General features: G+C 37.0%; 1 protein-coding gene across 5 annotated transcripts in view; it reads left to right on the top strand.

Annotated features, from left to right (window-relative positions):
- The window catches only part of PRKD1 (protein kinase D1), a 143,500-nt gene that overhangs the window by 55,882 nt on the left and 64,275 nt on the right, over positions 1 to 23,343 (top strand). For all 5 annotated transcript variants that reach the window (XM_037395007.1, XM_037395005.1, XM_037395006.1 and 2 more), the window contains exon 2: positions 16,804 to 16,942. In XM_037395007.1, the coding sequence (XP_037250904.1) occupies positions 16,804 to 16,942 (139 nt within the window). The remainder of the gene's footprint in view (positions 1 to 16,803; positions 16,943 to 23,343) is intronic.

Raw genomic sequence — 23,343 nt, 5'->3', positions numbered from 1 at the left:
TAAGATGCACATCCCATACATACTAAACTCTAAGGCAACTTTTGTCTTGATGTTTAAAAATATTCTTAAGGCAGATAGGTCTGACTGAAATTAAACTGTCAAATAATCTGTCAGTACTAGTTGGATGGGGGTGGACATGTATTCACCCACACTGAGATGCCAAAACTTCCTTTGTGAAATGTGGCAGCTACGTAATGTTGCAGAGGAGCTCTACACACAAGATAAAAAATGGGGAAGAATTTCTCCAGTTGAACTTACAATGAGGATTTTAGATAATCAGAAAGGAAAGCCACAGAAATGTGACTTACAGAAAGGAATATTAAACTGTAGGCATGTGCCTTATATAGTCTATTTTTCTTACTCTGAATATTTTTTAATTTTTTTTAATGTCTTTCAGAAGAGTTGTAGATATGGGGATAGAAAGACCCAGAAGACTTTCCTGCTGTTTAATGTCAACATCAGCTGTATCTGCACTCTTCTCTGTTTTGAGAACCTCCAGTCATGGAGGTGCCACAGCCTCCCCAAAAAGTCATTGCCAGTTTTTAAATTACCCTTATTTCTTAATGTTTAATTTAAATCCCATTTGTGCAAACTTTTTGCTGCCTACCTTAGGAAACTTTCACAGTCTTTAGTTTGCTTCACTCTTATCTTCTTTCCCCTAATCATTGCTTAGCTCTTTTTAAATCTTTTTTTTTTATATCACACGTTACAGAACTGTTTCTTTGGTGCTGTTCTTGGACTGTTTCTGAGTACCCAGAACTAGACAAAGGTGTTACATTAGAGGTCCGGTCAATGTCAGAATGAATGGCAGGATAATGTCAGGTACCTGACATATTAAATACCTGTTTTGTCATCCTGAGACTAAAAAGAATAAAAAGAAAAAGATGCTTGAGAAGAGTCCCAATAAAGCTGTTAGCTTTCTCCAGTTACCCTGTCTATGAGTGTTGCTGCTGAGTATGTCATTATGGTAATTTGTTTTAGTATTTTTGTAGAAGTAAGGCCATAGGAATAGTCTGAATTAATTCCTTTTCAGAGTGTCTCTTTTAGAAACAAAAATCCAGTAATGTGGAAATAGCACTGCTGTATTTGTTCTCCAGTAAGCACTTGTTTTAGCTGCTTAAAATAAGCCCCCAAAAAAAGTTGGACCAGCAAAATAATTGTTGTGTAGTTGAGTTCTACATAGCCTCAGCTGTCAGAAATTGGAACTTGCTGTTTCTTTGTCTGCAAAGCAGATAATAGATAATCAGATTTCACTTTGTCATATTGATGCTTATCAAAAAATGATCAAATCGCATCCTGACCTTCCGTTAGAAATTAAGTAGTTTAATCCCCTGCGGCTACATACAGGAGAGCATGTCTTTTAATTCCTTAATTATTCTGTCATTCTTTCCTGAAACCTTTCTCTGGTGTCCCAGTTTTTTGAATTTCAAATGTGAGGTATGAGTAGACTTCCAGCTGCAGTTGCATCAATGCCAAAAGCAGAGGTAATAAATCCATACACTACTTTGATTTCCCAGTTTATGGCAAAATCAATTCCCTAAGAGTGCCTGTTTATCTAATTACCCCCTACATCAGGGAAATCTAATCTCTGCTTTGCAGAGCAGAATCACTGTTACACCAGAGCAGTTACATTCCATGTTTCCAGGGGCCTAATACAGTATTTTGCAAAGTCTGACTTCATGTTGCTGTTAAGTTGTGCTTGTGCAGTCTCCTCATTACATTACCAAGTTACCTACTTTTTCCGTAAGCCAAGGTGGTTAAATATTAGTTCTGTCCTTCACATTTTCATTTGTTGAACTGTGTTCCACTGTTTTGAGAAGTCTACAGTTACACAGGTAGCTCCGTGTCCATTTTTAAAAAGAAGCACATTGGTTTTCTTCCTCTGGATTCCTCCAGAACTCAACCATTGATTTTACAGCTTGTTCGATTTAGCTTTAAAGTTCTTTGAACTTGCCAATATAACTGTGCAGCTTTAGTGAGTCCTCTTCAACATCTGTATCAACTGGTGTTAGAATACGAAGTGTTTCATCATTAGTACTTAATATTGCCATTTCCCAAAATACGGGGTGGGGGGTGGGGGAAGTGATTGATAAATATTTATGGGTGGTAGAACTGTTGTGCAGTTCTTTTTGTTCTTAAAGTATTAACAAAACGTTTAATCTGCCTGAAGTATGCTGACAGTGATGTTTCTGTGCATCTTCTGGCTTTCCTTAGTGGTTTTCTGCAAGTCTTAAGTTTCTATTTATATCTGTTGCTATCAACTTTGTTTTGAACATTGTATTTCTGTATGTACGAAACATACACTTTAAAGCTCCTTTTGCAACCTGGTAATTGCTGTGTTTAGTTCATTTATTTTTCTGAAATCAATTGAAAAAATAAAATTAACCTTAATGTTTATTCACATGCTTCTCTTTAAATGATTCTCCTAGTTCTGTGGAACTGTTCCTAGATTCGCAGAAGAGTTAAACATGCTTAATCTTTATGCCTGAGTGTGCTGATTTTCCTTCAGTGCATACATGTTATTAAAGGACATACTGGATGCAGATGGAAACACAGCAACTACAAGCACTTTCATTAAGAAACAGTATCACTGGCAAAATGTTTGGGGAGGGGAATCTTAGTTTAGGCCTTTGTTCTCAGGAGGATGTTTTATTTTTAATCTCTTAACTGTCCAATTTCTGTTGAGTGCCCATTACGGAGACAGAAGCTTTGTTGCATTCTGTTTGTGATCCCATACATCTTCCACTGTTTCCCATTTCTTTAGTGATCTTGTTCTAGCCTAATGGTTAGGGCTGTGTTTGACAAGCTGTACACCCCAGCTTTGAGCCCTTCAGGTAGGAGGGCCTAGAAACCCAAACGGCCTCTTCCTGAGTGACTCACTATCTAGAGGTCTAAATGTATCTCTCGTAGTATTATATAAAAGCTGCCCTTTTTTGTCATATTAAAAAAAAAAATTATCGTGCTGTTTTCCTATCCCTAAACAGGTGTTTGGCAGGGAAAATTCTTTATGGGTGTTCTGGACAATGAATCTCCTATCCCCCGTGCCATGCTTTACTCAGATCTGCAGAGATGCTAAATTTACATAAGAGTCATTTACAGACATTCCTGTCCTAATATTATTTACTGGCCATTCTGGACAGTTTCCTCTTAGTATTTTGGCTTTTCTAAGACACATTTTGAATAAAAAATTAATGTGTATCACATGATATTATGAGTTCTTATTTGTAAGTTAGCCATCTGACTCCCTGTGCAGACCTGGCTCTAGGTATGTGTGCTCATGCTGAACTGGTGTCCGGTATAAGCACCCTCAGCCTTTTCTCCTGCTGTAATCCCCTCCTGATTATATTCCTTACAGGACTAACGAGCCCAGTAATCCTGCTATTTGGTGTTGTCTCTTTATCCTTTATTAATAAGGATACTAGTTATTAATTAATAGAGGTAAAATAGACAACTGACCAAACAGCAAAGTAGTTGTCAGTACTAAAAGCTGAACTAACGTGCTGCTTATACTTTAAAAAAGTCACTGACATTTTTATCAAACTCAGTGGAAGAGAGCCCTTATCAAGCATTTTCCAAATGGCTTTTATTATATTTCCTGGAATGTAGAATTATTGTTGTGAGTGGATGAAAGAGTAAGTAACTTTAAATATCTCTCTTAAAACTTTACTCAAAAGTAGGGGAGTTCTGCTGTTTCAGGAGGAAACCACATAATTTGGGAATGCTTTAATTAAAACAATAGTCTTGGTCAGAGATGTTCTGTTTTCTATTTCTTTGCAAAAAAAAATGTTTTAAATTTATCTTTAAGCAATTACCTAAAGTAACATCTATCTTGAAGGAAATTAAGTGTATTTTGGAAGGAGAGTAGAGGTATAAACAAGTGAGAATGATCTTTTACCCTTATTAGATCTGTTTAGATCTCTTACCTCATGCACAGGAACTTTGATTGCATGCAAATAGCTTGTGTTCTGCAATCTGTAAAACGATTAAAGATACTTGCTTTATGTCTGTGTAGTCTATTAAAGTTGAGTATGTGTCAATCTCCTGAACTGATGTAATGCTTGCTCAGAAATAGCTAAAACACATCTGGTGGTAGACTGGCACAGAAATGTGGTGGGTTTTGGTTTGGGTTTTTTTTGTTTTGTTTTGTTTGGGGGTGGGGGTGGGGAGGCTGTTTGTTTTTTTAGTAATGTCTAGAATTGGCTCTTGAATTGGTTTCTTTTCATCTTTCTTAAGTTAGGAGTTTGTTTTCCCGGATGTAGTATATGGCATAGAATTACTAAGACTGCAGCTTTGAAAACAGTGAATGCTTGTGGGCAAGGGACTCTCTAGTCACTGTCTTAAATCTTTTCTTGATTAAAGGAACTAGAAAAAAATACTTGATTTTTGTTAGTAATTCATCATCCTTTTTCTGCCTATTCCCTGAAGTGCATGAAACTTTCTGCTCCAGTTCTCAACCTCCTTAGTGAGAACTGCAATCTGTTTGTGAAGCATCTATGTAAGTGGATGTCTGTCAACAATCTGACACTGTGGTCACATTCTTCCAAACGTTTTGCAGGACGATCCATAATTCTATATTGAGGTGGACAGTGCTGGGCCACGCAGAGAAAGTATGCACAAACTGTGGGAGCCTTCCTGCTGAGGTGCCCGTATTGCCTTAGAAAAATGTGGCATTAATGAATTGGTGTTAGTAGAACAGCGCTCCTAAACTCTCAGTATGAAATAACAAAGAAATTGCAAACTGTTAGTGCTTGCCCTCAGTGCTTCTGCCAGTGAGAATTTTCAGGGAAATTACGCAGCAAATGCAGATGTGGTATATGTGATAAAACTTTTGGCTCTGATGGGATGTGAAGACCAGTTTCTCTTTTGAGTCTCATCCTTGTGCATTTATTATTGCTTTTCTAAATATTTCTATTGAATTAACCTTTTAATCTACATGATAGAGAAGACAGCGACAAGTGTGTTTTTATTGGCATGGCTCATGAACTTTTAGAATTTTTATGTGGCAATTATTTGAATATGTTCTCAATGTCTGGGTTATTTGACTTACTCTTTCTTTCCATCTGCTTGACTCTGTATCGTCTTCATTGCATTGGAAGCTGTAATGAATATTCACAAAATGCTAAGGAAGTAACAGTGAAAAAAGTGAACTCTTGGAGAAGATAAAGTATATTTAAGAGTCAGACATTATTTTAAATGCAGGTAGTCTTTACATGGTATTAGTGAAAGCCAATTTCCAAGACATAATCAATGTATATTTTTGGTAACCCATTATATGCGGTAAATGAGAATGAAGTACTTCCACAGAAGTCTCAATTTAAAATAAATCCAATCTTTTTAATGGGAGTGGAGAAAGTTATATTAGTGCCCTGTGGTAGCACAAATAGTTAGACTAATTATGCTAAAATTCTTTTTGTTTGAGAGAGAAGTGCTATTGAAGTTTTTTCCATGTTGAATTGAATAGAGCTCTGGTGGGTTGACACCAGCCAGCAGCCACTTGCCAGACTCAGTTTAGAAGCAACGTGAGAAAACTGACACACGCAGACAAATACTCCCTTCAGTTTGGTTGTTTGGTTTGGGTTTTTTTAATCACTAAAGCAACTTTACTGGGATCAGGATTTAAAAAGTTACCATGATTTTACTTCAGTTTTCAATTGCAACCACACAAGTGAAATTTAACAACTTTTTTGAGCCATGTTTCTGATGCGTCAACCTTGGTTTCTCTTTGATGTTGGGTAAAAGAGTCTAGATTTGAAAGAAAAATCTGTGTAGTATTGTTAAAGATGCTTTTATTTTGACCCTCTGCCAATATATCTTGCTGCTTGCCTGGAACTTGGGGTTTTTTAAGGTCTACATACAAGTAGCTTGAGTAAAGTGTATACTCAGTAGTTCTGGCAGTGAGCAATTTGAGGGACAGAAGGCAAGCCGATATGCAGTGGCAGGAGGCATAAGTAGCAAAAGAACATGTTTGTTTAAAGGTATTACACAAAGGAAAAACTCCTGCCCTGAATGGCCATGGGGGAGCAACCTGTACTGAAAGGGGCTGACCAAAAGGTTGCTCAGAGGTCAGGCTCTCTCCAAAATAACCATGTTCCTGTGTTTCACCATGGCCATGTTTCATATGTTTTGTGGATATTTCTGCAGGCAAATTCTCTGTTCCTCATCTGAGAGAGATGAAGGAATCTGATTTCTGCAGCAAATCACTGCTGCAAACAGAATTAGTGAAATATTTGTACATGCATACTTGTTTTCTAAAGTATTGTTTACATCGTGAACAATAAGAAGTTTGTTCCTTTCTGATGGCCTGCATGGAAAAGGCTTGTTAACTTCAATCATGTTGTACTTTATAGAACGTGTAATTAATCAAAGGTTGTAGTAAAAAAAGTAAAAAGAAGAATAAATACTGTAAATGGGAAATGACACCACCTGTATTAAAGCAGTAAGAAGTTTAACTGATGATAGGAATGTACCAAATGGTGGTGGTTCTCTGAAGTTACATCTAAAGATATATCTATAAATAAGCCAAAATGAGAATATGGGCTCAAGCACTGGCCCAAAACCACGTAAACTTTTCAGTTGTTTAATTGCATGGTTCCTTGATACAGTTTGAACTGTGCCAAATTATAGTGTTTGAGATGATGCCCAGACGGTTCGGGTCCTAGCATGTGTAAGGGACTGTTTAAAACAAGCAGTGGGGATGTCGTCTCTGTGCTTCTGGGGAAAGAGGTCAGTGCTGTAGCAGTGAGCCACCAATGTGCCGCTCGGTGTTAGACTTGGGGAACGGTTCCTGGCTGGTTTAGTGGGCATGATCTTAGAAACTTGTCTGTTTCACTAAGCAATCAGATCGGAAGCAAACTTTCTAATACTTTTTCGGGAACACAAAGGCAAGAAGGAAGCAGAGACCTGTACTGCTATTCCCATTCACTGCTTTAACTCTTGTAACCCTGGGTCCTTGCCACTAGCCTCAAGGCTCACAAGACATCGGCTTTCCTATGCCTCTGTTCTAAGCATATTTTCCTTGCTCTGGTCATCTCCCTTCCTAATCTTTCAAGATTACTTTGGTCACTTCTTTACCTTTCCAATGTATGATTTTGCTTCATCAATCGTTTGTCTTCTTCTCTGTACCTGTGACAGATGGGCTTGACCTCAGCCTGTCTTGGCTAGTGCTGCGAGGTAGGCGGTATCAAGATGGTCAGTACTACTCTATGTTTTCTGACACTTCTTTTCTGGACAACTGAAAGCTGATTGCCTGGGGAAAATAAAAATAAAGAAAAGAAAGGAAAGACATTTATTGCCTAGCCTTGCTGTTTGGCTGCCTGGCAAGTGCCAATGCAATCACTGGAAAGGTCTAGAGCAGGGGTCCTCAAACTTTTTAAACAGGGGGCCGGCGCACCGATGGAGTGGCAGGCAGCCATCTGTGGCTGCTTGGTTTCCCCCCCAACCCCCGGCGGGGTGTGTGTGTGGGGGGTGAGTGGGTTCGGTAAATACCGGGGGCCGGATTGAGGACCCTGGGGGGCTGTATCCGGCTGGCAGGCCGTAGTTTGAGGACCCCTGGTCTAGAGAGACTCACCATTTCTGAGATGTCTTAAGTGCAGATGTTTCATCATCCTGGAATGAGGCAGAGATACCGCTGCTGCTGGCACCAGCTCCTGTTCTTACTCAGATGTTACTACATATATTCTGAATATCTGTAGTTTGAACTTCTATTTAAGCTCCAAAGTTTGTGGTAGTTTGTAGTAACTGTAGTGGTGTATGTGAAGAAAGTCTTTAAATACTGATGTTTTTTACAACAAAACTGTGAAGTCTTGTGGTATTTTCTTTATGCATAAAGGCTGATATTTTCATGATAGCTTTGCACTTGGTAAATCGAGCCTTTAAAAAAATCTCTTGAGTTTTGCAAGTGAGGTAATAGTGACTGCCACAATTAAGTGAGAATTTAGGCAGTCTCTTGGCCAAAAACTCTCTGGTTCTCGGTATCATGAATTTGCTGTGTTGTAACCTCTGTAGAGAAAGGAAATCCTGACTTCTAAAAATAAAATGCATTGTTATTTTAAGACTGTAAAAGAAGAAAGTTTTAGTTTGGTTAATATGATTGTTTCAAAAATTTTGTATGTTTAATTTTTTATTTTAAAACAGTTGTATTGATGTAAGACCATTTATTTATTTATTTTTACACAAGTCCGGGTTAGGTCAACAACGTTTTTTGTGTTAGGTCAATGTAACTTCTGTTGTAGCAAGTTAGCTTAGGTCAACAAACATTGTGTGACTCAACTTCTCCACATGCTGTGAAGATATTGTTTAGCCCACAGTCCTTCTGTGTGCTGGATAGTTATCTTTGTGCTGTGAAAGACTTCCAGGTGTTATCAAGGTTCTTGTTGCTGTTGCAGTAGTTACTAAGGACTTCTCTAAGAGGAAGGCTTGCAAAAATCTAATTCAGAAGGAAAAAGTAGTTTTCACTAAAAGACATAGTTCAATTTAATGTTAAGAAATAGATCAACGAGGAGTGAAAAAATTAAAAGAACAACTCTCATTACTTCCTAGAATAAAGCAACAGAATCTATACTTCGCAGGAAATGGGCAAAATTGTAGTAACATTAGAAAAAACAGAATTAAAAAGAGGATTTGTTTTGTTTGTTTTGCACCTTTAGCACTGAGAAACTTATCTACCTGTTCTGTTACAAAACCATGACAATTTTAGTATGCTGAATGAAGTATTTCTGCAAAATGATCACGGCATCACACTTTTTCAGCTCTTGGATTGCATTACTAGTGACACTGAAATGAGCATCAATGTTTAGAGTATGTGTTTTCCAGCTTTTCCAGATAAAATTCTTTATATGGAAGAAATTTTCTTCTCATCAGCTTTTCATTTGAGATCTACAGTGCTAATCTTCCAAATACATAATTATTAAACCAAACTGGTGAGAAAGTTGTCTCACCTTTCCTTTTAGTTAATTTCTGTTAGAAATTGTGCTTTACTACAGCAAAGAGGGAGGCTGGATACATTCTCCATTCAGAAAACTATGTGTATGATTCATTAATATTAATTAATAATTGAAACCATCCCAATTCATATTGGAAATATCAAGTCATTTAAGTTCTGTTCCTTTTAATAATAAAGCCATTTGATTGTCATTGGATAGAGTTATAGATATCACCAATGTTTTTCAGCAGTTTGATCCTTGTGTTGAGAACAATCGTTAATAAGACAGCACAGTTATGGATATGCATAGTTCAGCTTGTGTCTGCATGTGGATGGACATATGCCACAAATTATTATTTGTATCCATTATACAATGGATAATGGGTTAAATTAATCACTGAATACATACAATTTGAGGTTCTAGTTACTGAAAATTAATATGAGTCTGCAATTTTTTTTGTAGTGTCATTTGAAATCTATTTAAAAGAAAACCTGGAATTTGCATAGTCATTTGGCTTCTGTACAATTATTGATGAAATATTTTGGTGGATTTTCTTGAGATGTTTGCAGTTGGGAAGTATAAAAGCACTTCCATGGTTGCTTCTGCTTTGGTATCTGTTGAGGAAAGGCTAATGCCAAGCCTCCTTTTGCTGTGTGTTTTATGGATAATGTGCCTCTATAGTACCTACAAGCTGGGCAATACCAAATTATTACTTGAGAACCTGATCAGCAGGGTTTTTTTCAGCTGAAAAAGGTATTCATATATATATATATATATATATTTAAGTCTTATGGGTAGATAACGGTTATGTGATATTCTCAGGAAATGAAAGAAGCACACAACTTCAGTCTGCTTATGGGTGACTTCAAGTGCTAGTACTGTTTCCTGTTTTTACCGTAAAAGCTGCTACAGTATCATATAAAACGTGTTTTATATAAACATTTAGACAGCAGTTATTTAAAGCTCAATGTTTGGAATGAAAGTCTGTCATGCTTTTCCCAAATAATTCACTTCTATTGTGCTAACATTACTGTACATGTAAGGAAAAACTACTGGCATAATATGAGACAAGCGTTATTGAAAAGGGCAAGACTGGCAATGCTAAAACTGACGTTTAGGTCTTGGTTGCTGAAATTTTTAGAAGTAAACCTTAGGATAATTGCACCTCTTGAGAGGCAGTATTACAGTCTGTGAATTATTGTTGCATATACATTCAGTAAATATTAATAGTTTAAAAGTTAATAAACTAACAAATTTAAATCACTCTTACCCAACAATAAATGGATTATATTCACAATTGTAATACACTTTTAATCACTACAAACAACACTAATGAATGCTATCTTGTTAATAGAGTATTTAATTTTAAATTTTCCACATTTTAAAGTGGACAAGTAAAAAAATAACTTGGAGCTTGATCCAGAAACATTGTCTTGCTGAAACTTCAAACAAACCTCTGCAATGCACAAAACCTGTGTTTTAATCAGAGATGATCTCTAAATTACAAGTTTTCCTCATCAAGCCGTCTGAAATAAATTTGACTACTGTGATATAATTATTTCTCTGCAATGCTACATTACGTTATATGCTATATTACGCTAATGGCTGAAACCTTTTATCATGCAGACTTATATAAGTGTGCTTATAAATAGTCACACTGATCAGTAGTAGTCAATTTGTCAGTCAGTTCAGTGCTGCTCTACAGGACACAAAATCTGGATCTTCCTTGAAGTTTTAAGCCTGGTAAACAGTGAGTTTATTTCTTGCCAGAATTTTGTTTCTTCATGGGACTGACTAATTTTTATTTTTTTTTTAAAATGTCATTGTCAGTATGATGAAAACCAGTATATTGTGTTTCCATTTTTTTGCTTTGAGATATTACCTTTGCAGTAGTTTTCAGACAGTGTACAGTAATATCCCTCTGGTATGTTACAGACTGCTTGTCAGTAATACAGAATGAGGGAACAACACGGTGCTTTCACTGTAAGTCCATTGCACTGAGAGAAACATAATGAAGGGTGTCTACATAGCAAGGCTGGGCAACATTAACTGCTCTTAGAGCAAAGCTAATACTTGTACGTCCTCTTAAGATAGGTTCTATTTTAATATTTCCAAAAAAATTCTTGTATCAATTACCTTTGATTTAGTAAATGAATGAACAAAACCTGTGGATGAATAATACGGAGTTTCCTCTGTATAACGACAGTTTTACTGAGAGCAGTCATGCCAACATTGGCATTTTTTTGACCTAATGTCACTGAGGATAGACACATACACGATATTGCTTGTGGACAGATGGACAGAGAGACTTGTACTTAATAAATAAATAATATAAACATTTGTAATATGCATTTAGCCGTACTCTTGATCAAAACTGTCCCCATTTGTACTAGATAGTAGATAGTAAATTTTTCAGCATCATGATCTTAGGTTAGATGACTTTATCTACTTTATCCTTCTATCCGGACATAGGAAGATCAGCTGTCAGATTCCTGATACTTGTTTAATTTGTTCTGTTTAAAACCTATCCAGTAATAGAGATTCCCTTTCTTAGGTAAACAGTAAGTTTGGTGTGGTGGTTTGTTTGGTTTTTTGTTTTTTTTTTTAATTCTTACCCTTGCAAAGCTTTCCTTGTCTCCAGTCTAATCCCCTGTATTGTAGCCCTTCCTGTGTTTTAGATTAGCAAATCTTTAATGTTCCATGCAGAGAAGAAACAGATTATTCCCTTCCTATTGGCACATCTTCTATATATTTAAAGACCAATCCTAGACAGAGACTGCATGTGTCTAGGCTAAGGAACCTTCCTTTCTATGGAGAATATCTCTAACATGGTGTATGGGAAAGAGCGGCTGGGAAGCTGCCCGGGAGTAACGGGACCTGGGGGTGGTGGTTGATGGCTGGCTGAACATGAGCCAGCAGTGTGCCCAGGGGGCCAAGAAGGCCACCAGCATCCTGGCTTGTATCCCACACAGTGTGGCCAGCAGGACAAGGGCAGTGATTGCCCCCCTGTACTGGGCACTGGTGAGGCCGCACCTCGGCTCCTGTGTTCAGTGCTGGGCCCCTCACTTCAGGAGGGACATTGAGGTGCTGCAGCGTGTCCAGGGAAGGGCAACGGGGCTGGGGAAGGGTCTGGAGCACAAGTGTTATGAGGAGCGGCTGAGGGACCTGGGGGTGCTTAGCCTGGAGAGGGGGAGGCTCAGGGGGGACCTTATCGCTCTCTACAACTACCTGAAAGGGGGTTGTAGTCAGGTGGGTGTAGGTCTCTTCTCCCAGATAACGAGCAGCAGGACAAGAGGAAACAGCCTCAAGCTATGTCAGGGTAGGCTTAGATTGGATATTAGGAAAATTCCTTCACTGAAAGAGTGGTGAAGCACTGAACAGGCTGCTCAGGGTGTTGTGTCACCATCCCTGGAAGTATTTAAAAGACATGTAGATAGGACAGGTAGGGACATGGTTTTAGTGGTGGACTTGGCAGTCCTGGATTAATGGTTAGGCTTGATGATCTGAAAGGGCTTTTCCAGCCTAAATGGTTCAATGTTTCTGTGATGATTCAATAATCTTCCTAATGGTCTTACACATCCCTCATAAATTATCCTTAAGCAGCAAAGTTGAAAGTATAAGTTTTGAAAATAAAAATAAGGCCCTTAAAAGGATTCACACTGCATATTGGGTATTTGCTTCAATGGTAGTTGCATTCCTTCTTATTTGTGTTTTCTTTTGATTTTTTTATTCCTAGGTGATTTTTATTAAAAAGTACTCTCAGCTTTTCCAGAACTTCAGTGTCTATGGGGAACCAGGTTTTCAGCTTGCCCTCAGATGTGCTAAACTTTTCATTCCTAGACTAAATACATTTTGTAGTTTTAAGTGCCTTAGAAGCATGCTGTCCAATATTTCTTCTCTTTACACTGGAAAGCATCTAATAAATAACATCAAGACTGGGAACAGACTGACATTAATACAGAAATTTTGCTGAATTTGCAAATCTGGAACCTTGACTTCTTTGTAAGTGATATAAATCATGTTAGAGCACTGGTCCTTCTATTAAAAGAATAAAAAAGGTGGGGAAAAGGGGGCACACTTTAAATACACAGCTAAACGGTGGCAGTTTAACAGTTTAACAGGTTGTAAAGGTCATTTATCCTCTTTCAGTTGTAAACTAATGCACCTTAGATTAAACAGCACTGAAAACGGTTTAAGATGATGTATTTTGTTTCACACTTGGAGTAGACAAACAACATGTATGTGGACAGTTGTGATGTCTTAATGACTACTGATGCTTTGTTAAGCATCCAGAAATAGATCCTGTTTCTGAACTGCATGTGAACAATTTTCCACTCTCCTGATTCTTACAGAAATACTGCATTTCCTCATTATAACAATTACAACGACCATTTTACTCCTTGTAATTCCACTTTCAGCAGCTATTATATGGAAACAAGGGCTTTTATGAGCATTGGGAATTTAGATCCAATACTGATAGTTTTAGTTAGCTTAGCTTTAGTTGTATTTTGTCCTATATTTGAAAAAAACCCAAACAACCTACAACTACTTATAGTGTTGTAGTACAAAGCAATGTGGCTGCTTTTGTTTACTTTTGTTTGTGCATGTCAACATTATTGTTGGCAGGAATAAGCTTAGCTGAGGGAATATTTTTGTCACTGTTGCAACAGTTGGTCCTTACACAATGTTTTATTTGAAGAATCGCACCATGAAAATGGCTTTCTTGGCATGAGAGTAGTTTATCTGGGGAAAACTAACTCAAACCCAGAAGATAATTGTTGGATATAGTGTACTAGAAAATGTTGTGATTGAATTTATTTTTCTCTAAAGAATATAATAAATGATAAGTCAAAATACACATATTTATGTACACATATATGATATGTAATACAGGAAATACTTTTATAGGTAGAAAAGAGCCAGTTTGAAAAGAGCAAATGGAATGAGAATGTAAAGAGAACAAACAATTTAGGTGTTAATGAGTTTAGAGAGAAATGCCTGTAGTATCTCTAAAATCCGATGAAATGAGAAAATTCTTTGTTTGAAAAGGATCAGCAGTGCCCATTCTGGAAGTTATTTTTAATTTTTCACTGCCTTTGTAAAAGAAAATTCTTATTCTTGTGACATCACCATCAGGCTTGTATAGTGTAGCAAGGTAGGAATCTGTTTAATTAAAATGATAATCCCACCAGGATTACTTTCTCATGCATGTTCTACATTTGAAACATTTAGAAGATGAATCTGCCAGGTCAAGTGGTGGAGCAAGGGAAGAGCTTGTCAGGCTGTGGAGCACCATGACACAGGCATCTGAGCAGCTCCAGCAGGCTTTTAGGTTCAGCTCAGTGCTGCTAGGTCAGATGCTGAATGGCTCTGTAAGGTGCTTGGGTGTCTCATCTGCTTTTCTACTACCTAGGCTGTGCTAGCACCTGTATGGGTGAACAGAGTAATTGCAGCTCAGACTACATCTCTCAAAAGCTTTGATTCACTCCCACTTATGCTTAATGTAAAGCAAATTTCTTTAGAAGCTAGAGTAACTATTTCACGTCTAAGCCATGAATGTCAATCATTCTTGAACTAGAAAAATGCTTTTGGCACTAGGGTGAATAATTTATTATTTTAATGACATTTGGAAACAATGATACCTTGAGAATTAAGGTACTTCAGCATTATTTGTCTTACTCTTACAGTTTTAATCCTTAATATTTACTGTATTTTAAGTATGTGATACTTGAAATATTTCATCTTCACATTTGAGACTGCGGAAGAGTATGCCATCTAGGTTATGTTGTCTTTATGCAAGATTAAGAATATTCCATATATTCATGACAAAATGTGACTTCTGCCTGGCTAAAAACTTCATTAAAAATGTGGCCTATATGACAATCTTCGCCTTTACTAATTTTATTCCACCTGATGTTGCTTCTGTAAGTTTTGAACATGGAACTGCATATCTTTTACAAAACTAGATCATTCAGTGCTCCTCATTTTACAGGGGAATATGAAAATACAAAATACTGGGCTTGCTTCTCTTCATAAGAATAGATGCATGAATACTGTTTTTCAAAGGCAACAGACCACACTTATCGAGAGCAGGTTTTTGGTTCACCTAGAGATGACAGTCATCAGTGAGAAATATCTTGGAAATGGGATTTGAACATGACATAGTAAGCTGTTTTCAGCTTTATGAACATGAAGTACACCTTGCTGTTGCTGTGGCCACTCAGCCGAGACTGTGAATATGAATATGAAACTGATTGCTAGTTTTACAAGTATGTCTTTTTTTATATATGTAATTGTAATGCCAGTTTAGAAGTATTATGTGTTGATGTTGGTGGCAACCTTCTCAAAGTTCAGCAATAAATTGCCAACTCTTTCAGTTCATAATTAATAAATGATAAAGGTGTTCAAAGAAATGGCCTTGAAATAGTGTCTCATATTGTATAGATAATTGATCTATCTAGGAATGTTAATGTGGTGCACAGTGCACATGAACAGAAATTCTGCATCTTTAAACACATGCACTGTAGCAGAACTTTGCAGATACTCTGTGAGAATTTTTTATGTTTCAGAGTCTGGAAATTTTCTGTTGAGTATAAAACCTGTATGAATAGCTATTACAGCAACTTTTTTTTTTTTTTTTTCTTTCAGGCAAGCAATCTGCTCAACCAAGAATTAGCAGTGGCTTAGTAATTATGGTATAATTTGGAATACAACAGACAAAACTTCAGAGATTTAGATGCATTTCATTCAAACCAGGGATCTGACCATTTTGTGTCTCTCTTTTTTTAAACCATGCTTTAAAGCTTAAAAAAAAAAAGCAAGTATAACTTTCTTGGGATACTTGGATAGGTTCTGAAGCTTCTAGAAATCAGTAATGAATATATTGTTTTAAAGTACTTTTTGTTGGCTTCCTTATGTGCTGCATTCTTTTCAAAGTAATTATAACCTCAAAACCTGCCAGTTTATCTCTTGTGCTATGCTTATTGTGATTTTTTTCACAGCGTGTTGATAAAACTCCCGAATAATACATAGAGTAGTTCAGTCACGTAAAATTGAGTTGAATCTTTTGTTTAAGAAAAATGGTTTCTTGGCAGTGTTTTCAAAACAATATCTTAGTTCTTTAAACTGGGAATGTGAAAAAAATTAACTCACATTTTTGTGCTGCAGCAAAAAAAGAACTGGGAAAAAATGTTGCTTAGTTATAACCTCTATGGGTTTTTTTGATTTTTTTTTTTTTTTTTTTAGTTTCAACAGGATTTAATCCCTTTTCAAAGCTCCACTTTCTCTGCATTGAAATAAATGATTATTATTAAATTTGAGAATGTTGTTTTATGTGTCTAGTACCTTAAGTTAGTATGTGCCTAGTAACTTTAGTCTCAAGACATAGGTATTTCCTAATGAGTTCTCTTTTAGGGGTTACATCTTAGGCAGAGCTGAAAAATATTTCTTCTGGCCTCAAGGCATCTTTTTGGCAGTAATCTGGAGAGAGATCATGGAATAATATAGGCTGGACGGGACCTCCATAGGTCACATAGACCAAACACCTGCACCAGGAGTGTCTAATTAGATCACCTGGCACAGGAACTTGTCTTTGAAAAAGTTATCAGCAGTGGCTATGGAAATGCAAGAGAAACAAATGCATTCCTAGTGGATATCACATTGCTTACAGAGGAGGAGAAAAGCAAACGACTGACTTGCCTGGGGGAAAAGCCCTTTTCAGAATATAGTGATGAATAATGTCATATATGAAAAAATACATATTCTATTTGATACTCATCTGAGGAATGGTCCAATCTTTCCTCAAAAATTAATGTTATATTAATTGTATTTTACAGTTATGTGTTTTACACTGTAGTAAATTCTTACGGGTTTGTATTTGCAGTTTCCCGAATGTGGTTTCTATGGAATGTACGACAAAATTCTGCTCTTCCGCCATGACCCTACCTCTGAGAACATTCTCCAGTTAGTGAAATCAGCTGCAGATATCCAAGAAGGAGACCTAGTTGAAGTTGTCTTATCAGGTAACTAAAAAACAATGAAAAGTACTGTCATGCTTTTGCAGCCAGAAACATCCACAGTATTTTTGTTCTAATTAGGATTCAAGAGAAAGGAAATTTTATTTGCATGGACTTTCACCTATGCTGGGTTAAAATCTTTCTCAGGTTTATATAGGCATATTATACCTATTAATTATTTTTTTTCTTCCTGTTCCATTGTATACTTTTAAACAACCTTATTTTGTCCATATTACTATTTAACAACAGGTTAATATTAATAAACAAACAAAAATTTGAAATAATGTATATTCTGCGGTTTTAGAGGAAAACATCATCCTGTATGGCTGCCTAACCCTTTTCAAAGAAGCACAGTAAAAATGAAATATAGCAATTAACAACAAAATGCAATAGATTTTTTAACATTTACTTAATTAACAAAGTATGTTGAAAATTAGAATTGATCTTCACGTATCTCGCATAAAGTATCAACAGTTTAATATTTAATTGAATAGAGTCTAAATTTTTCTGTTAGTTGATGCAGTCAGTTCATACTTACCTGTGGAGAGGAATTCTCAAGACCATTCTTCCTAACAGTGACCTGGATCCTTTCAAAGTAAGGAGGTTTGGCTTTTATGTTGTATGAAGTGCCATGAAAATGTCCACTGGAAATAGGAATAACTGCTTTTTCAGAGCCCTGCATAACAGTGCCTGCCAGGACTGCTCTGACTCTTTACATGATTTATTTTTAAAATTAGAAAAGGAAAGGAAGAAAAAAAATTAACTACTAGGTAGGGAAGCAAATAAAATTATAGAAATATATATTTTTTTATGGATGGCTGTCCAAGAGGAGTTCTGGATGCTTCTTGTACAGGACTATTGGTTATGTGACAGGTATAAATGATGGTATGGAAGCTGAAAAGGTGGAGCAAAAGAAATAACTATTTAGGCCTAGGAAATACAAAAGTCAGAGGAGACAAGTTGATTATGTAAGTCCATGCAAAGCCAGAGAATGAAAGTTATAGTCTGAAGGTGACTAGCAGGTGAAGGGGTGTAAGAAAAGTATGAGTGAACCATGAGGTCAAAGTCCAACATTTTGGAGGTAATGAAATGACAAATGGATTTAAGGAGCATATTTAGCCAGCAGAGTGGCCATAAGGAGCGGTTTACTCTAACTGAAGTAGGAAATAAGCACATATCATCTTGACTGGAACATTGAGGACATCTGGGGATGCCATTAGGTGTCAATAGGACTTGTCAAAAGCTTAGATGTAAGAAGGGATGAGGTATGTGACTAGGAATAGTGCAAAGTTTACAAGGGTATGGACTTGTAAAGATGTGAAGGTTGTATTTGATAAATAAAACCTAGAAGATGGCTGAAGGGCTTTGTATTTGCAGTTGGAATATGCAGTTAGAGCAATCTGGAAAGATGTTTAAAAATAGGGAGACATGTATGTCATATAAAGTAGAAATTGAATCTATAGAAGAATGTAGGATTAGTGAAGAGAAAGCCAAAGTCCTAATGGATGCTGAGAAGTGTGGAGGTAAGCGTTAGGTCACATTATCTAAACCAACTAAGCATTTAAATACAGTTTTCTTGTATAGGATCCTATTCCATACTCTTTGATTAGGATAGTAAGAAGTACAATAAAGGATAATGAAAGTCATTCCTGTAAGTCATCATTCATCTTTTCCATATCAGGAAACAAATTTTTCCCTTTTGAAAAGGTTCCAGTAACCTCTATTTCATATTTCCTACAAAAAATAATCACTCCAGATTGGTAAATCAGATGCAATGGGAAAAAAATCAGCAAGGAATTTAGTACTTCACTTGATGTATTGTTTGTGTGCTTTTGAAATGGAGACCACATATCTTCCAGTTCACCAAAATTAAGCAAGTAGCTGTTTAAATCTTCAAGAGCAGCACTTTATGCAGTACTTGCAAGTGATAAGAACATTATTTAAGAACATTAAACATTGTTTAAGAACATTAGGGAATTTATAGTTTTATTTTTTTACGTGAAGCATCTCTCCACGAAAGTGGTCAAGCATAAGCATCTCTGCAATATTTAGATGAAGGCTATTAAACCAGCACTGTGTGAAAATGTGGGTGGTAGCGACAATTGCCCAAGATCCATCTATTTTTTCCTCTCATGCTCCAGCTTGGAGTATACATTGCTGGCTGAAGCCTTGGAATTTTTAGTATCACAAAGTATTGTTGTACTTTGTTTTACTGTGTTCTACTGACAAATTTTAGCTAAAGGCAAATCACTAAAGTGTACTATTATACTTTTCCTAGTAATTCTGTTAATGCAGTTGTTAACACTATTGGTCAGCTGTATCATTTTATGTAGTTTTATTTATGATGAACTCATGAAAGAAATTTGTTTATTACCTTGTTGTTGATTTATGTCATTTCTGTGATGGACTGTTTCCCTTTTGCAATTCACTGACTGTATTATTGCGCAACTGTAGTATGATGGGTTGTGCAACTGTGTCGTCATGTGCTGAAAAAATAAAGATAAAACTTTAGAGGAATCCAAATATTTTAGAAGGTCATTCTAATGGAGGAAATTAATAGATTAAGAAAAATGTATCTTGAATAAACTTGCAGTGCAAAACACATGTAAGATTATGATGTATTAAGAACTAAGTATATTGCAATTTTTTGCATAGTTTCACAGTTCTATAGGAAGTAGTGTGATCATACCTGCATAGTCATAGCATTTCTGAGTCTTGAATTCTTGATTTCATTAATTTGTATTCACTGAAATCAATTAGTAGTTCTAATCTCTGAGAATAATTTTTGTTTCAATTTTATCATCCTATAGGCTGTAGTTAGTAATAAAACTAGTTTCTTTCTTTCTCTTGGCTTGGCTTGGGTTGGGTTTTTTGTGTCCTGTCCACATCCCTCCCACTTCCCCTCCTCTCCTTCTCCCCCTGCCCACCCCCCAGTATATCTGAAGCTACTTCTGGGAAATATAAGGAAGAAGTATTACTATCTCTTTGACCAACCACCAGTCCATGGCTAAAAGCAGTTTCACATGTTATTTTGAGGGTGCCTAATTTCTGTCATCTTAACTACAGCCATCGCTCATGTCCTGAATAGAATGAAGTGCCTTTTTTTACTTACAAGTAAAGGTTGAGGAATCTTAAGACTCTTCTGGCAAGGTATACTGGTTTCTTAATTCCATATGGTCCAAAGACTATGACTTTGTTTTCATGGTTTTTATTGAACAATTGAATTAATAATTTTTCTCCTCTTTGCCAAAAGACTGGAAAGTCTTCCTTGGGCCTTTCCTTCCTTAGCAATGAAAAATTTTTATTTAGTTCTTATGTAAATAAATGTCTATTTATAGTATTTTATATCAGCAAAGCTGACTGAGTATTCTTTTTAAAAGCACTTTTTAAAAGTAGCATCAGAGGCAATAGATTTAGAACAGTACAGAGTACTTAAAAAAAAATGTAGCCCTAAGTAGTGATAATGCTATCAAATAATCAAGTTCACATAATGTTCATCCAATATGTTTGGTGCATACCAGAAATGTGCTCTGACCCTGTGCAAAAGATGGCAAATAATTTATTTTTAGGTTATGATTTAGATTAGTTTATTATTTAGGTTAAGTCTGTGGTTTTTTTGGACTAAAGAGGCCAGAACTGGACACTATACAGTACTCAAGAGTGACCACATGATGACATTGGTCAGCACTTACAGACCAGCTGTCAGGCCCCGTGGATTTATGTATGTCCACTTTGCTTAAATGTTCCTTAATCTGGTTCTGCTTTGCTGGAGGTGAATCTTACTTGCTCCAGACTTTCCCTCTGGTTTCAAGGATCTGGGATTTCTGAAGGCTGGAGTTGCCAGTAAAGACTGAGGTGAGGCATGGAGTACCTTGGCCTTTTCCATAGCCTTTGTCACCAGGAAGCCTGTCCCATTCAGCAACAGGACGACATTTTCCCTTGCCTTCCTTGTGCTGCTTTAGTTAAGAAGGTGAAGCTTACTGTTCCTTCATATTTAATCAAATGGTATTCTCTCTTAATCTTGTGGAAATCATTATAGCGCCATATGGTGAAATGGGACTGAAAAGAGATTACAAGCATGCACCTTAGATGCTTTAAGTCAGTCTGTGTTGTAACATGTGTGAATATTAGTTGTTCTTTTTCACCTTCGCTTTTTTCTTCCATTGCCCGAGTTCTTGTGTGAGTCAGTGCTCTGCTCTTGAACTATTCTACTGTGGTGGGCATGGCCACATAAGAAATCTGACTTATGTAGGGTATTAATTATGTCTTTCACTCCTGTTATATTTTAAGAAACAAAACTGAGAAAGAGAATTAATATCCTTTAACAACAGTTCTTCAACATCTTCATTCCAAAAATTGTTTTTGTAAGGATGACTTCAGTTAACATTTATCAAGCCATCATATCACCACAGATCATCAAAATACATTTCTAGGTCCTCTGAATAAGTCATGGTTTAACCCTGGCCAGCAACCAGGCCCCACACTGCCGCTCACTCACTCTCCCCACAATGGGATGGGGAGAGAATCAGAAGAGTAAAAGTGAGAAAACTCGTGGGTTGAGATAAAGACAGTTTAATGGATAAAGCAAAAGCCCCACATGCAAGCAAAGCAAAACAAGGAATTAATTCACTACTTTCCATCGGCAGGCAGGTGTTCAGCCATCCCAAGGAAAGCTGGGCTCCATCAGCCTTCCTGGACCCCTTGGCCCCTCAGGACTGTCTTCCAAGGGACTCTCTCAACCAGGCTCTTAAACAGGCCAAAGTTGTTGTCCCTCTGGAAGCCCAAGGTAGAGGTTCTGCTGACTCTCCTCCTTACTCCTCTGAAAACTGAAAACTCTTACCATCTCGTGATCGCTATGCCCAAGGCGCCCTCCAGCCACGCCACCACCCACCAGTTCTTCCCTGTTTGTAAACAGCATGTCCAGTGGGGCATCTCGCCTGGCTGGCTCACTGACCAGCTGCGTCAGGGAGTTATCTTCCACACACTCCAGGAGCCCCCTAGACTGCTGATTCTCCGCTGTGTTGTATTTCCAACAGACACACGGTAAGTTGAAGTCTTCTGTGAGAACAAGGGCTAGTGATCGTGACGCTTCTCCCAGCTGCCTGTAGAATGTTCCATCTGCCTCTTCATCCTGGTTGGTGGTCTGTACCACTATAGCAAAAGATCAGCCATGCAGCCACAGTACCTGTTCCAATATTAGAATATTATAGGACTGGGAATGGTTTCCTCCCCGAGTTGCACGTGAATTTTAACATTGCGGAAATTGCTGGATTTAGTTAGAATCTTCTAACTAAATGGTTAATCTACTACCAGTTTAGTGTTTTTCACTAGACAACACTGTGCTTGGAAGACTTGCTTTCTCTCTAAATGCAAAAGGCAGCAAATGAAACTCATAATACACCATGGCCTGACTGATGATTGTTTACACTCACCTTCAGTCAGATATCTGAAGTTATATGAGAAATTAAATACATTTTCTCCATAAACACGCAAGAGCACCAGTGTCTTCCCACAAATGAGCCCTAACTAAATGCAGCAATTAATTTCCGCAGTGTTGAAATTCCTGTGTCATGGAAGGGAGGAAAGTATTCCCAGTTCAGCAACACTGGAGAAGAGAAAGAACTGTGGAAATAGTCTAGTGTTCAGGGAGGTATTTGAAATAGTGCTGGCAGTTTTTAATGGAAATATATTCAGACATAGTTTCAAAGTATTATAAATTTTGGCAATAGTGTATCACAAACTAGCTGAAGATGGGTTATCTCTGCTTTATTTTTAAAAAAAAACAACAACCCACACCTAAATATGGGACCATAAGAATTTTTTTCATGATACTTCATAATCTGGATATGCCTTGAAAATGTGTTTTGAAAGGAGGAAAAAACTCTCTGAAAACAGGAGAGATTGGCCTTGACCACTACAGTGGAGAGTATTGAGCACTTTGCACTTGAGCTGTGGGAAGGACAGAAGAAATACAATCAGATGCTTTTGTTGAACTGATTGAAGTATTTGATTTCTAGCTTACATTACAAATATTAAACAGAACATACTTTCTGAAGTTCTGTAAATTCAAGGTATATTATGGCAATTGTTTTTGAATGGTGTGTCTGAAAGAGGCTACAGCTTTGTTGCTGAAAACTCGTTTGCTGTGGGTAAACGTCCCCTGAGGCATTGGTATCTGATGTTGAGAGCCATACTGATCCACTGCATTCATTTTTTTATTGTACATGTCAATAAACCATCAGGGTAGAGAAAGCTGAACTGTCAGCCCTAGTGCTATGGGTTTATACACTGAGTTCATACCCTAACACTATGCATTTTCTAATTTTCACTGTAGCTGACTTCGTTACAAGGTCTTTTATAAAGGTTGGACAACCTGTGATTAATTTCCTTTTCTTATTGTACTTATG

Source organism: Falco rusticolus, chromosome 7, assembly GCF_015220075.1.
Source record: "Falco rusticolus isolate bFalRus1 chromosome 7, bFalRus1.pri, whole genome shotgun sequence".
NCBI lineage: Eukaryota > Metazoa > Chordata > Aves > Falconiformes > Falconidae > Falco > Falco rusticolus.
The sequence above is the reverse complement of the archived record's forward strand: the minus strand, read 5'-3'. Positions and strand labels throughout refer to the sequence as shown.